The 14,832-nt window shown below is 52.6% G+C and overlaps 6 protein-coding genes across 6 annotated transcripts; 1 reads left to right on the forward strand and 5 right to left on the reverse strand.

The window, feature by feature from the left end:
- Positions 1 to 138: 138 nt before the first annotated feature.
- On the reverse strand, positions 139 to 1,926 carry J4E86_007394 (uncharacterized protein; the record flags this gene model as incomplete). Its single annotated transcript, XM_051447914.1, has 1 exon — positions 139 to 1,926. The coding sequence occupies one exon, from the start codon at positions 1,924 to 1,926 to the stop codon at positions 139 to 141; it is 1,788 nt and encodes a 595-aa protein (XP_051300852.1).
- An 842-nt stretch (positions 1,927 to 2,768) lies between these two features.
- Positions 2,769 to 3,908, reverse strand: J4E86_007395 (uncharacterized protein; the record flags this gene model as incomplete). Its single annotated transcript, XM_051447915.1, has 1 exon — positions 2,769 to 3,908. The coding sequence occupies one exon, from the start codon at positions 3,906 to 3,908 to the stop codon at positions 2,769 to 2,771; it is 1,140 nt and encodes a 379-aa protein (XP_051300853.1).
- Positions 3,909 to 3,935: 27 nt separating this feature from the next.
- J4E86_007396 (uncharacterized protein) lies at positions 3,936 to 6,619 on the reverse strand (the record flags this gene model as incomplete). Its single annotated transcript, XM_051447916.1, has 5 exons — positions 3,936 to 4,000; positions 4,557 to 5,018; positions 5,066 to 5,673; positions 5,762 to 6,528; positions 6,596 to 6,619. 5 exons carry the CDS (start codon positions 6,617 to 6,619, stop codon positions 3,936 to 3,938), a joined length of 1,926 nt encoding a protein of 641 aa, XP_051300854.1.
- A 905-nt stretch (positions 6,620 to 7,524) lies between these two features.
- J4E86_007397 (uncharacterized protein) lies at positions 7,525 to 10,152 on the reverse strand (the record flags this gene model as incomplete). Its single annotated transcript, XM_051447917.1, has 1 exon — positions 7,525 to 10,152. One exon carries the CDS (start codon positions 10,150 to 10,152, stop codon positions 7,525 to 7,527), a length of 2,628 nt encoding a protein of 875 aa, XP_051300855.1.
- A 240-nt stretch (positions 10,153 to 10,392) lies between these two features.
- On the forward strand, positions 10,393 to 10,761 carry J4E86_007398 (uncharacterized protein; the record flags this gene model as incomplete). Its single annotated transcript, XM_051447918.1, has 3 exons — positions 10,393 to 10,395; positions 10,449 to 10,529; positions 10,582 to 10,761. The coding sequence occupies 3 exons, from the start codon at positions 10,393 to 10,395 to the stop codon at positions 10,759 to 10,761; spliced, it is 264 nt and encodes an 87-aa protein (XP_051300856.1).
- Positions 10,762 to 10,909: 148 nt separating this feature from the next.
- J4E86_007399 (uncharacterized protein) lies at positions 10,910 to 14,248 on the reverse strand (the record flags this gene model as incomplete). Its single annotated transcript, XM_051447919.1, has 3 exons — positions 10,910 to 11,373; positions 11,426 to 14,037; positions 14,088 to 14,248. The coding sequence occupies 3 exons, from the start codon at positions 14,246 to 14,248 to the stop codon at positions 10,910 to 10,912; spliced, it is 3,237 nt and encodes a 1,078-aa protein (XP_051300857.1).
- Between the last annotated feature and the right edge of the window lie 584 nt (positions 14,249 to 14,832).

The following is a 14,832-nucleotide window of genomic DNA, read 5'->3' on the forward strand; positions in this document are numbered from 1 at the left end:
ACGAGGCCACCTCTGCCATCCCTACTCTGTTATTCTACGGCCACGAGAGAGGCTGGATCCTTCTGTGGGACGCATCTTTAACCTAGATATTGACTCGCAGCGTCTCCAGCTTCGTCGATCATGCCCCCCTGCGAGGATCTACGCTTCTTCTGTGGGCATTCTGGCTGCAGGAGGGCGATCAGGGTCTTGCGGTATCGTGGCGCTAGCGATGTCCACATTGGAGTGACCCTGCACTTGGAGCTTGTTGTCAGCTGATGTAGACGTGTTCAGCTCCGTGACGAGGTCTTCACGCTCCGCGGATGGCTGTTGCAGAGATGTTCCTGTCGCGATAGCCTTCTCTGCAGCAGTAGGCGTGTTTTGAGTTGACACTCCAGGGTCATCGCGCACAGCATCCTCCTTTCGCACCGGAATTTTCTCAGAATTGGGGCGAGCATCTGAGAGATGGTCTAGGTCTCGCGTACTTGCGATGCCGGTATCCTCAAGGTTACCTGAGGTCGGTCGCAGAACTCGAGACCCAGACGACGCCTCAGGTATCTCAATTTCCGGTGCATCATGATCTGTGCATAAGGCATTCTTCCTTGGCTCGAGTTGCGATTGGTCGTATCCAGATACGACTGTTGGTTGAGACTCCACACTACCGGTGTTTGGCTGAGCTGCAATACTCTGGCACATTGCCTCGCTAATCACTTGCATATCCTTGTGGGGCTCCTCGTGGGGTGTGGCTGGGTCTCGTACTTGATCGGCGCACATTGCCGCTGTGGTTTCTGTTCTGGGAACAGCGTCATGTCTTCGCTCCAGACCGTCGTCTCCAGATGCGATGATCTCCACCCGACCTAGATCTCCGTCCGAATGATGATCATTTCCATGTGTTGTTGTTGTGGTATTCGAGACGAGGGTAGAGTCACACGCAGTCTCTGGGACATCATCCACTGCACTGACAAGCGATGGTTGTTTCCCTTTTCGCAGGGTGCCCCGGCCCCGTCTACTTGTCGTGCCCCGAGCTTGCACTGATTCCGCGCTTGTTCCCTTAGCTCTTCGTGCAAGTCTTGCTGCACGAGCATCTTGAGGAGCATCGTCATCCTGCCTCACCTCTACTTCTGCATCGGCCTCCGGTGTATCAGCTTGCGGTTTCCCTGCAGTTGCGAGTTTCCGCAGCTGTGCCCAAGTCTTTGCTTTTTCGCTCTGCTTTGCAAGCTCTTCCTCGCTCAGCTCAACCCATTTGGCGCCAACTTTCTTCATACCGGTGAACTTCAGGAAGGTCAGACCCGATCCACTAGTGTCCATGTACTCGGAACCCTCAGGCGGCGCATTTCTCCCTCGCGCGTACGTTTCGCTCGGTCGGTGATACTGCTCACTGGTCCTGTAATTCTCATGGAACTCGACTGAATCGGAAAATTTGAGTCGCTTGCGTGATATCGAGGCTGATGAGCTGTGCGATCGTTTAGGCGATGGCCTGAGAGACAGCGACATGCCTTGCTGTCCATGTGGTGCTGTATCGGATGATTCTCCAGACCGCTGGGTAGTAGGCGAGTGTGATCTTCGACGCTTGGGACCAGCTATATCTTGTTTGTCGTCGTTGATAAAGTCCCCTCCTCCATGGTCCTTGTCCTCGGGGTGTTCATTTTGCGCGTCTCTTGCTGGTCCTGGTGCTTCAACGGTCATCAACCAGTTATCGAACTCCATATGAGCCCGCTTGTGGTTGTCTCGCGCGAATGATTTACTAATTGAGTCGCGCTTGTTTTCGAGTACAGTCCATTCAGTATCGGCTTCTCTAATCGCGTCATACAGAGAGTCAAATCGCTGACATGTGCTGCATCCTGCATGGGAGGCATTAGGCGAGGTCGTAGGTACAAGCCCAGTGGCTGATACCACAGCGAGGACTCTAGCGCATGATTTGCACTTTACAGAGTCGTATTTGGTGGCCATCCGGGTGGCGTTGAGTTACGAAGGTGTTGAGTCGCCGGAGTAAGCGCGTTCGATTGACAAGGCGTCGACGTGAAGTTCGCGAAGTCGACAAGTAACGAATGCGTGCACAGTTATATTTGACTCATATATGTGGGAGCGCACTGATTGTAGTCGTGGTGGAGTGAGTAAACAGAGGGTGATGGAGACAAAGACGCGACTGCGGAGATGTCACGTCTACAACGAGCGCGCGTCGCCCTTTGACGCTTCTGCAAACAAGTGTCGTATTATGTGAGAGCGACAATCGCAAGAGACGCATTGAAAGAGGAGCAATAGGATTGAAGTCGCAAGACTTTGTTGTTCCGAACAACCGCATCGTTGTTGCCTCGCTATCGATAATCCCTGTCGGTAGTCCCCTTTTTGCACGTCCACAAACAGCAATTGCGATGCTTCATCTTCACTTCGCTCCACACCGCCGGCCGCCATCCTTTGGATTTTGTCGCGCACATGCATCACCTTAACATTTCACATCATCTTTGAGCTGCGACAGTACACAGACCTTACGCTTCTGTGATCAGGAAGACACCGCATCCTACTGGCGGCAATTACGTCATCGGAAACATCCGCAATCTCAACACAATGCAGATTTTCGACACGACCCGGACCAGACCGCTTGTCTAACGGATACTTCAAACACAAAGAGCCGAGCGTTTTCAACATGATCCCCACTATTCGAAGAGAGCGACTATGAGATTTTAATGTTGTGCTACATGACATCGTTCACTTCACCTTACGGTTTCAAGAACCATCCTGACTCCTTGAGGCAAACATTGGCGTCTTTTGTTCCGAAACCATGGTCAGTTAGGTCAGGTGTTTGCGCGTTTTCGAGCCAGATCAAACGTTATTCGTGTCCATTTACCCTTGCACTTTTCTCTCAGCCTGGCGAATGTACCCTGGTCTTTATGAGTCCTAGTCTGATCTCCAGAGCTGGTTGAGCCTGCGTTCCGTATACTTGCTTGCGTTGGTTTCATGGATCTCGATGACTGAGCTGAGGCCGGCTGGCTAGCTGATACTGGCAAGCTTTCATCGCCGCTGTTCAATGCGGGGCCCGCAACCTGTAGGCTTGTTTCTGTTGGATCCGTCGAGCCTAACGATTGATCTGTGGTCGACTGGCTAGCTGGGTCTGGTGAGCTCTGGTGGTTTCCGTTCGTCACAAGGCCCGCCGAGGGTTCTTGGGGAGCGTTCGCAGTCGCCTCTACATTATGAGCTTTAGGGCGACTACCCAGACTTGTGATGTTGGCGAATACAACAGCGCCGGTTCCTTCCAAAAGTGAAACATCACAAGGCTTCGCCTCTTTCAGCCTAATCTGATGCCACCGCGAACTGGACACAATGTATTGGCCCGGGTCGTGATGAGCTGATCCTTCGACGTGCTTGCCCTTGATGCACTGGCAAGACTCGAAAGGCTTGCAAGGTGACCTCCAAGAAAGCTCGGACGTGAATTCTCCAATGCCCAACTCAGGACTCGACTGCTGTAGGTGCTCTAGCAACAGTGCAAGCGTTGAAACGGAAGCCGCCAGATAATTCTGATCCTTAGGAACAGATCGCCATGCAGAGCAACATGCATCAGGATCGGAAGGGCATAGGACGTCTCCGAAATTATTCCCAAGTATCGTAAGTATGCCTAAAGCAGGCAGAAGATCGACCCAACCCTTATCCGGTGAGCTAATACGCTCAACGCGAGAGCGGAACTTACGATGGGATTTGATAATGTCTCGGATATCGAAGCCCACGATGCCTTTCCGAGTATCGACAGTATGAGGGACTTCTATCCCGTCTTTCACCCGGTTTTGGTGTTCGATGACAAGCTCAAGCGTATGTATTATCCTGTCCACTCTGTTTCCGAACTTAGAGAACTCGTTGACAGGCTGGCCGTCTTCGTAGAAGGTCTGGTTTCTAACGTATACGTTCAAGTCTCGGTTTTTCCACTTCTTCAGTGTTGACATCGCTGCATCGCGTCCACTGCAGCTTTCTCAGTCTTCTTTCAGCTTGTCTTCCTCGTACACCCAGTCATGTGTGAGCTTGAGTTCGGTCTTGTCTAGATACAAAGAGATTCGCACGAGGTGGAGTAGTGCAGAAGCTCCGTCTACTAGCCAAGCCCGATGGTCTTTTACGTCGTAAAACACCACAAACTGTTGAGTAACCCAATCAAGTAGCTCAGGATAATCATACATTCGTCCAGAAGACACTGGTGGCTCGTGCTGATTGAATTGCCCGCTCAGTCCGGCTATGACATAATTACCGAATTCAATGTATCCACGTTCGATGACGCTGTGCGCAGGGGATGGATTGGAACCAGATGCTAAAACGTCGAGCGTAGCCTGAGGATGTCCTAATCAAATGTCAAAATCGTTTTGGGAGATGAACCGCACCGCCGGCGCCCAACTTACCACAAAAGCTTGTCACTTTTGAGCACCATCCTATGATGTGACGAAAGCTACTCAATGAGCTGATCAGAGGCACGTTAGCCTCGTTTGTAACCGACTTCTCTACCCGAGGGTCGAAATAAGATATGCGTTCGCCGAGTTTCCCGCTTGTGAAAACATGCCACCGTATGAAAGCGCCATCAATTGCAGAAGCAACTACTAATGAACTGAAGCCTTTCATCACAATTCTGTTCTCGAGACTAACTACCTGGTGGGCTTTCACAAGGCCCGCCATGATGTCCAATGATGTCTCAAGACCAGCAGCTGGTGTAAACTTTCGGAGGATAGGATAGCCGCTGACCAAGACAGGGTTCGTAAACAACTGAGTCCAGCAAGTGCCTTCACTCGAAGTGCCTGTGTTATCGTTGTCATTGATGTTGAACGCGAGCTCACTCCATATCGTAACTTCCTTTATGTCTTGTTCGTTTGGTGTTTCTCTTGGCAAGATCGACAGTTGCGGTGACAGCACCACCAGTGTTTCCTGTTTTGGCGACAGCCGTAACGTGGTTGCTAGCCATGCGATCTGTTCTGCGAACTCAGACACCGTGTATGGGCCGCCATGAACCCATATTTGCCAGTGACCAGTGGAAATGATATTAAACTCAACAAAGAGTGTGGACGAGAGTTCGTCTGCCCTGCATCAGTATACGAGACGCAGGAGTTTAGGCAATACATACATGAGCATGCACGATCTGACTGGCATTGCAAGAGCTTCAGCAGCATACCTCCCAGACGTTCACCCGTGAGTGGCCATGTCATACGTAGATATGTGGCCACAGTGACAGCTTGAAGATCACTGTCTGACCCCGTCAAACACAGTACATGATCCCAAATGTCTTCAGAGAGCGACAGGTGTAGCGACTTGATGTAATTTGCCAGCTCCCAATCGACAACAATACTCATATGAACGGCTGGCATTGGTCTCTGACTGCTCATCGATTGAAGAGATTCGTTAAGTATCTTTTGGCCGATATCACATTTAGTGTGTTGACCGGGATAGTGGACTTCTGCTTCGGTTTGTAGCTTCAAAAGAAGCCAACGATACGCTTGTGATTCCGATATGAACTCTTTGTAGCTCTTTGAGCCGGGTGGGATTACCTGCGCGCCTGGATCATGGTCGAATCGCGATAGTTCTGCGGCATCTGGCCCGTCGCTGACATTGCTTTGATCCTCGAAGAATGAATCACGTGTCGGAGTATCCTCCGGTGAGTCTTCTTCCGCTGACGGTTCCTTCGGTTCATCTCTAATCAGAGGCTCGATCCATGTAATAGCGTTGATGATCGTTCTGCAAAGTATGTGTAAGCTCATGAATTACTAGTAACTATCCGAGAAGATTGTAAGTTATCGACTTTGGGCATGGTCTCAGAACTCACCCGCTCTCCCGACATAGATCTACGGATGCTTTCCATCCAAACGGAGCTGTAGACTCCTCGTGAAGTCGCCCCGCAAATGCTTTCAGTAAGGCTTCGAGTTCCGGTAATGGAATACTGGCTACGCGTTCAAGAATGGCTGTGCTTGTCAAATCGGCCACCAAGCGACGGGTAAATCGTTCGATGAGATCTTTCTCTGTATCTTCTCTAACGGAGGCCGTTGAGTACATATCTTGACTGTCGACGTGTGCAATATTTCCGGCGGGAATCCTACCACTCGAATTACCAGGGATAGATGTATCCGACGTGGTCGCACTTCTATCCTGAGTTTGATCGATATCATCAGACATTGGTGGCTGTTTCTGACTGCTCATGTCGCCAAGGGAGTCTATGACGTCGTCTCGCAAAGTATTTGGTGATATATGGTCTTTAAGATGCGGCTCAGTTTCATCGAAATCCAACTCTTCTACAGCGGGAGTCAAACCAGATTCGACAATTTGCAACTCTCCTTTGCGGATCCTTTCCGACTCGTGATCAGTGGTCTCTGACTCTTGTTTGTTGATTTCCAGCTTGTGTTCATGAAAATCCAGGCCAGCGTGCTCCAACTCGTGTTCATCGAACTTCTTTCCGCCTGCTGCCAAGTCTCCTTTGACATCTTCGAGCGTGTATTTCGGACCATCGTGAGTTTCGGAAATTAGGTAAGGCCCACGAAGGCTTTGGGTGGTGGTATTCTTGATGTAAACGCTTTCATTAACTCGGAACTTGAAACCCTGATTGCCAGTTAGTATCTGGACAACTACGTAACGCGATAAACAAGAAGAGACTGATGTCACTAACAGTGTATACGCTGACGATCGGCATGACTTCTGATGTGTGTTCTTTCCTCCTCGTCTTCCAAAGGTACGTCACAGTACGACACCTGGGTAGTCCGTACTCGAACAATCACGTCGCAACTTCAACGCTGGTGTAGAATGTCCTCCAGAACCATAAACAGAGTAAATTCGACCTAGTTTCACCCAGGAAGTAAAACGTAGGTTCACTCGCGCAGGCAGCGGTCACTACGACCTCGACCGGCTCAATATAATCAGGTGTGATCGTTCTTGTCGCACAGCAGAACCTTGGAAAGGTCCTTCTCCTCTTAGCACTAGCGTTCTGCGACCGGTTGTGTTGTGTATAAACCCAATTGGACGCCTCCAAAGCACGTAAGCGATGAGCGCCAGCCACATGCCATAGGAATGACGCTAGCACGATGACCGGTGAACGCGAAGTATGAGATCACGGCAGAGCAACCAACGAACATCCGGCAAGCCAGCGCCTCTGTCGATCCGTTCAATATGATGTCCAGCTTCCATGCATGCGACTGCAGCCGTACGGCTTCTTACGCGGCTGTGCTGATGGTGTTTACTTCGGCAAGTACTGCGTTGAGGCCTGAACGTAGTTCTCGGCTTGGGGATTGATCTGAGGGTGTGAGGAATTGAGAAGTTGAAGGGTTTCGGGGTTTGTGTGGAAGAGCTGAGCTAGTGACGAGAAATGCGATTACAGGCGGAAGGAGAGGCTCTTATCGTGAGGTAATATCCTGTTTTGATGTAGCTATGTAAATGTCTACTGACGCTGAGACTATCCCACATACCACTCTCACCCAATCATCGCGATTATGCTTTCAGACAAAACGCAATGCTACCATTCCATTCAATCTCTGTCTTCACAAACGATGTAACGCCAATTCCCATAACCCCACGATGCTGTCAAGTCCGTTTCAACTTCACCTACGAATCCCTCCGTCTCCTCGGCGGCGGACTACTACCATCCCTCTTCACCCTCGGTGCCGGACTTCCACTATCATCCCTTTTCATCCTCGGCGGCGGGCTAGCACTATCCGCCCTCGCCTTGCTATTGGCCTTCTCCCGCGGCGGCGGGGAACTAGTATCCCTCCTGCGAGTGCGACGCGGAGGTGGACTACCGCTATCCGCTCTCGCTTTTCCTTTCCCCTTTGACGGCGGGGCACTGCTCGAGCCACGTCTACGCCTGGGCGGCGGAGTGCTAGAGTCACGACCACGATGGCGCGGTGGCGGGGATGGGGAACGCGAGGGGGATGTAGTGTACTTCCGGCGGCGTGTCGGAGGTGGAGAACGGGATAGCGAGCCGGATGGGCTGCGTCCTCGTCGTGTTGTCTTGGATTTCGGGGGTGGAGAACGGGATCGGGAGGATGAAGGGCTACGGCCGCGTCTCCTGGGCACGGGGGAGCGGGATCGAGAGAGGGAGGTTGAGTAGGAGCGCTTGCTCTTGAGTTTGCGTGGTGCTGGGGAGCGGGATCGAGAGCGTGATGCGGAGCTGTAAGAGTCGCTTCTGCCACGGGCTCCACGTTTGCGGGCTGGCGTAGGGCTGCGTGTGTATGATCGTCCTCTGGAGTCGGATCTGGACCTCGATCTTGAGTCGCGCCTTCTGCGAACCGGGCTTCGGGAGCGTGAGTAGCTGCTCGAACTGTAGCTTGATCTTGACGAAACGCTGCGGTCGTCGTCGGAGTCGCTCTCTGGTTCGGGCAGCGGTTTCGGCTTGGGCGCAGCGTTCTTGAGCCAGTCGCGCATGCCTTCAGTAAGCACACCCATACCGATCGCGGTGAAGTAGTTGATCGAGAAGCGGGTCTTGCTCTGGTCGTCGGCATCGGTGGGGAAGAGTCCAGTAAGGCTGTCTTGTAGCATGGGGTCCTTGAAGCGCTCCACAACGACCTTCTGCCCGAGAGACGCTAGGAGCTCTTCGAACAAGATCTTGACGAAGATACGCGAACTAGACGTGGTATCTTCTTCCGTCATCTTGACCACCTGGAAGACGTGCCAGCCGATACCGTCGGATGCTAGCAGATGCGCGAAGAACTGTGCGATGATACGAAGGCGGTTCGTTTCGAAGCGGTGGATAGTCTCGTAGTAGTGCGCGAAGGCTTCCTCGAAAAGGTCGGTCCACATCCTGTTCAGCTTGCAGAAGCGCTCTCCAATCATGCCGTAGAACTTCTCGTATGTGCGCTCCTGGCTGGCGCACTCGACGATCATCGTGGTGAGCTCGTTTTCCAAGCCATGTGGCAGGTTGATGCGCATGAGTTTGTGCACGCACTCCTCAAAGCCACCGCTGCTCTTGATGGTCAAATAGATCGTTCTTCGCAGGTTGACGAGATCCGCGTTGGTCTGATCCTTGACGTCCATGGCCTTCACTTCCTCGTCCTCTTCATCCTCAGATGACGCATCTGTGTATCCATCATCGTCGCTACCCTCCTCTTCGCCTAGGATCTCTGCCTTGATCTTCGCGTACTCTTCCTCGTGCGCTTCGTAGTCGGGATCGACCTTGAAGAGGTTGAGACCATCCTCGACCTTCAAATCACCCTCGAGCGTGTGGTTGTGGGTGATCTGATCCTCCTCCTCTACCAGGTCCAAGTCCTCCCTGATAACCGGGTTGTCCTTGTACTTTGTACGTCGGACCTCGAAAAGAACCTCGATCATGTATTGTGTGCGCTTGTCGATGTCGGCTTCGTGGAGGATGTTGCGCATCTGGTCGAAGATGGCATTCGCGATCGCAGGCTTCATCTCGTCGAGGAAAGCGCCGACCTCTTTCATGATACCGACGGCGATCTCAACAGAGTCGTCGGAGGGCTTGTTCAGCAAGAGGAGCAGGATCTCGGCGATCAAGATCTCGTGGACGACTTGCGTGTTGACGAGGTGCGACAGGAACATGGTGCTCGATAGCGCCACGGCCTTGTCGTTCCTCCTGAAACCCTTCCTGAACTGCACAATCAGGCGCCGAACCAGCAGATCGCCAACTTGAGGCAGCTTCGTATTGACGATAGAGACCATAGCCGCATAGATAGGCGTGAAAGGCAAACTCGCCGCTTGCGCCTTCATAATAGCTCTGCAGAACAGCCCACGTCCGCGCACCAGGTTCTCCGAGAACAGCTCCGGCACAATCATCTTGATATTCGCCGTATTCGTCTTGTTGATCAAACCCTGGATCGACTTCTTGAGCGCCTCCCACGCCATGCGCTGAAACTCAGGGCTACTCTTATCCGTAATCGACTTCTGCATCTCGCGCAGGCGCGCCGGGGGGATATACGCGCCTCCAGCACGTGTCTTTGAGTCGTCAACGGGCAGCTTACGGTTCGCGCTGAAGGCATTCTGGAACAGCTTCAAGCGGGAGTCGTCATCGGGAAGGTCGTTGGTCGTAGGCTTTGGTGGCGGGCGACGGCCAATACCGCCATTGCGACGGTCGTCCTCCTCTTCATCCCTCCTGCTTCGCTTTGATGGCCCAGCACTCGGTCCATCGTATGGGGAGCGCTCGCGTTTGCGCGGGACCTCGTGGGCGTCGATCTCGGGCTCCGGTGAGGGCAGACGGACGGCTGATGCGACCTCCATCGTCGCGCAGTGGGTCGTGTTGGAGGTGGAGGATGGCGAGTGTTGAGGCGGAGAGTGACGCGCTTCGCAAAAGTTTAGCTTACAGGCGGTTGGGCGATCGAAGGTTGCGGCGAACGGGCCGCGGTTTCGCCGACAGGGGTCTTGGCTTGGCGCGACTTTGGGGGGAAGGGCCAGCGAGGTGATTGTAACCACCATTACTCTAAGCTAATACACTCGTTCACTCTTTCGCCAATCTTCACAATGGTATGCTCTCACATGCGTAGCATTCAAGGCTGTGCACTGACCAACCATCACAGGCCGATCGCCTCGTAGGCCTCAGCATGCTCATCGCAGCGACTGCCATCTTCGTCTACTACACTGTCTGGACTCTGTTCATGGTATGCTTTTGTATGATCACTTCGTTCTGATACACATACTGACTCTATACAGCCCTTTGTAGACGACGACCACATCCTGCACTCCCTCTTCCTCCCACGCGTCTGGGCCATCCGTATCCCCGTCATCCTCCTCATCCTGGGCACTACGGTCGTCGGCAGCTTCCTCTCAGTGGTTATGATCAGGAGCAATCGGAAGAAGGCACTCAAGGCCACGCAGAAGAAGGCCTCATAAACGCTTACGGCATTGGGTCCGAGTCATAATCTTCGACAAAAGGGGTCAGCTTGAAGCGGCGCAAGGACATTTGGTTGCGTCAATATAATTGGATTGGTAGCTGGGAAGCCAAGAGGCATAATGAAGTCGTTCAGATGTTCAGTCTCGCCTACATGACATTGCAGTTCTCTTCTGTGATGACAACCGGTCCACCACCCTCTCCTTCCTCATCACCTCCACCACCAGCACCCTGCCCACGGGCAATATGCCGAGCCAATTGCGCGAAAACAGCCTGACTGATGAAGTAATCGTCTCTTCCGCCTTTCCGGTCCATATCGTTCTGACTTGTAATCTGATAAGCTTGGTGCATCCTCCGTCGACTGCTGAGTCCACCGGGGGCAACCTCATCGTCACTGTCGCTAGGGGCATCGACGGCAGTCTCGCTTTCAGCCTCAGGTTCGGCAGCGCGGTTGCGACGGCGACGACCGAAGTTCAGACTGGAGAAAGCAGCCGGATCGGACGAATGCACTCCGACACCTTTCCGTGCGTTACGCTGGAGCTGCGCGTCTGGAGAGAAGATTTTGATCGTGTGGTCGATACCGGAAACCGCCATCGTAGGTTCGTAGGGGTGACCTAAACATGTTAGAGCCTGTATCATCTTGGTTGTGTACTCATTTCTCCTTACCTTGAATGACGTTGACCACCTCTCCATCTCCCTCCAAGATGTTTACAAGTTCCGCTGTCTTGCGATCCCAGATGAACACGTGGCCAGAGTCGCTTCCGCTGACCACATACTCATCCTGGAGTCCGAAGTAATTGACGTCTTTGACTGTCCTGGCGTTGCAATGCCCAGTGTAGACTCGTGTATGAGGTACGCAAGGTACATCGCGCTCCACCTTCCATCGCCCGTAGCGACTGCGGCCAAAGTCTGATCGCCATAACATGTTTCCAGATCTTGTGCGTGATAAGCCTTCTTCGTCTTCGTCGTCAGTGTCGTTTTCTTCTTCTCCATCATCCGATATTATATCACCATCACTGTCTTCATCGTCATCATCATCGTCGTCCTCTTCTTCTTCATCCCCGTCTTCGTTCTCTTCATCGGCGCTCTCAATAGCCACAAAACCCGACTCGTTCGCATTAGCAGAGCTGGAGACAACCTCTTCCTGATCGCCTGCCTCTCGTGTTGATGTGCTGATAAGTTCTGCATCACGAACCGGGCCCTCGTCTACCGAGGGATCGATGTCCTCCTGCTTCTCTCTCAACGCTTTTTCTTCAGCTCTGATCGTCTTGTCTGATATGCCTTGGCCGCCGTAAGCGCGGTCTACGAAAGCGAACTTGATATCCTTGGCGGCATTGCGCAGAACACCCCTCCCAACATAGTACACCCATCTCCGTTTTGCCGTAGCTCGACTTTGTGTGGGCTCGCTAGAAGACGCCGTTTCCGATGTGGACTCATTCTCGCCGGTGAGATCCGCAAATGATATCGTGATGGCATGGCCGAACGCATCAACAGCCTCAAACTCAGAGTCGTACAAGACTCGAGTGCTATCTGTTTCATATTTGGAAGCATCGACATTGATGATCTTAGTGTCGTCTGCCAATTCGATCAGATATGGGATCAGTCGTTCTTGAATGGCATCCATATCCGAACCATGGGGGATGGGAAAGCGAGTACTACCACTTCGGCTCGAAAATCCTTCTACCACTGCTCCTGGGCCACTGTCGATCCACAGCAGTATGGCTTTTAGAAAGTCGTATCCAAACTGCTCGTGTTGTGGTGGATCGCGCTCTCGTGGTGCTGGTTGTATGGAAGCAAAGTACTGAGCGATCAAGGCATCAGAGCTTGATCCAGTCAAAAGCTGCCCACCTAGCACCCGTGCTAATGTGCCTGCTGCTTGCACGAACCGACGAGACGCTGCCCTGCTATCGCGGAGCTTGTTTTGTACTGCAACGTCCACAGGGTCTGGGTCGATTGGATAGCCCCACGTCCTATCGATGTCATCCATATCGGGCAAGATCGAGTTCGCTAGACCTACAATGGACGTGCATGCGAGATGGATGCCAGACTCTCCAAGCTCACCTAGCTCGAAAATTCGTTTCGCTATCTTGACGGTTGTACTTGCAATGCGGTAATGGTCTGATGCTCGTAGATCATTCAATTCCTCCTGAGTCATGCGATTCTCAGCAGGAGGATGTATGCGGATGTCTTCGCTCTGGCCATTTCCATATGTCACTCGCAGTGCCAGATCCTCATCAGCACTTTCGGTACGTTGTCTCGATTCGGCTCTCTCGACGCCTTCTTGCGACAGGGTACTAGACTTCGGTCGCTTGCGTTTCCTGTTCGTGTCCTTGACGCGATGGCCAGATGCACTGTTCGATGTCTTGATGGGCGTCACGTTCTCTCTAGCATCTGGCGCCCGTAGCATATCGAAACTGTAGATATGGTCCTGAGACCAGCTCACAACGAGCTCGTTAGGCTCGGCATCACTGATTTTGCATGCTGTGATGTGACCGCCATCGTTTCTCTTCATGCGCTGCTTTCCATTGGGCGCAAACTTCTTCACACATTGCGTCGCCTTTCCTAATAGCTCATCGTCATTATCGTTCCAATTCTCTGGACTTGAAAGCCTAGATCCACGCTCGTTGTTCAGATCGCGGCCAAGCATCCGTCGGTCATGCAAGAAGCAATGGAGATGTGCCCCACCTAGCGCAATGTAATGCGGCTGACTAGGCGAGCATGACACGGTATTGAGATCCAGTCCATACCGAGCATACGAGATGAGTGGCGGCGGGATGCTGTCTGAGGCGTCTTCATCTCTCGCCCATGCGGGCAGCATGGTGTCTCGTGGAGGTGGATATGCCTTGGAGGGTTGCCGTACATCCCATTGTCGTACCTCGCCATCGTTCGAGCACGTAAGGAAATAGAAAGGGTTGTCTTCAGTGACAATCCGCTTCACCGTGTCGGCGTGGCAACGGAATGCCTTCGCGTTGGTATCTCCTTCTGTGAGCGTCAGTCTTCGGCGTGATCTGCCTGTACTGCCCGCATTGCCTGTAGACCGGAGGGCGGAGTGGCCTGAATGCTCGATATCGAATATCCGTACATCGTCTGTCGCGCTGACAATTGTGCGATCGTTGGAGTAGGGCATGAACTTCACGGAGAAGATGTTGGAATTATGTCCTGTCTGGATTGAGGTGGTAAGGTTGAACTGCGACGTCGACGATTCGGGGTGGTACGAGTGGATGTTGATGCGATGGTCGTCGGAGCCAGAGGCGAGGAGGCGGCCAGAGGTCGACCAGCTGGTAGAGTCAGACTATGACACCGATGTATAATTAGGGTGATTGCATACCTGAGAGCATTGACACATCCATTATGGCCTTCTAGTTCGTTCACGATATCGAGGTCGTCCACCCATTTGCGGTCGCCGTATATTGATCGAATGTCCGAGTATTTCCTAGGCTGTTGTCCGACTTCGCGCTTAAGTAAGCGATCGTATACAGTGTACTTCATCGTGGCACGTCGTGTAGTTTGCTAGAGGCTGGATGGATCTTGAAAGCGTAGCTCGAGGAAGTCGCGAGAGGCAAGAGGTACCGGAGGCGCTGCTTCCAAAAACAGCTGAGTAAGTGCGATGTTAGGCTGTGCAAGTAAATTCAGTCAGGTGGCACAATACGCAAGTGAAATCGCTTCCGTATGGGCATCGCGACAAAGAAGTTGTGGCGTTGGTGTAAGTTGCGCGTTCGCGTGTGTTCAATGGCCGCGAGGGAATGACGAAAGGTGACTCCACCCACGTTTTGGAGCTCCAAGCTTCACCCCCGCGGCTTCCCGCAGCCGATCCCCAACACCCATCTTCCACCCTGCATCATTAATAGGCTAGAGCCAGCCCTCAATATTATTGACAGTCACGACATTACCTCTGATATCACGCTATCCATTCATCACGACGAAAGACCTTGGGATTGACGCGCATGCTGTCACTTGTTTCTATGAAGCGTGTGGATTTTTAGCATCTTCTAGGCTCGCATCGTTGTGAAGGTTGGCGGGCATAATTGATATTGACGAAGTATGAACAGGAAGAATAATCGCGCGTACTCGCA

The sequence above is a fragment of the Alternaria arbusti genome (assembly GCF_024043155.1).
Source record: "Alternaria arbusti strain BMP 1465 chromosome Unknown scaffold_10, whole genome shotgun sequence".
Taxonomy (NCBI): Eukaryota; Fungi; Ascomycota; class Dothideomycetes; order Pleosporales; family Pleosporaceae; genus Alternaria; species Alternaria arbusti.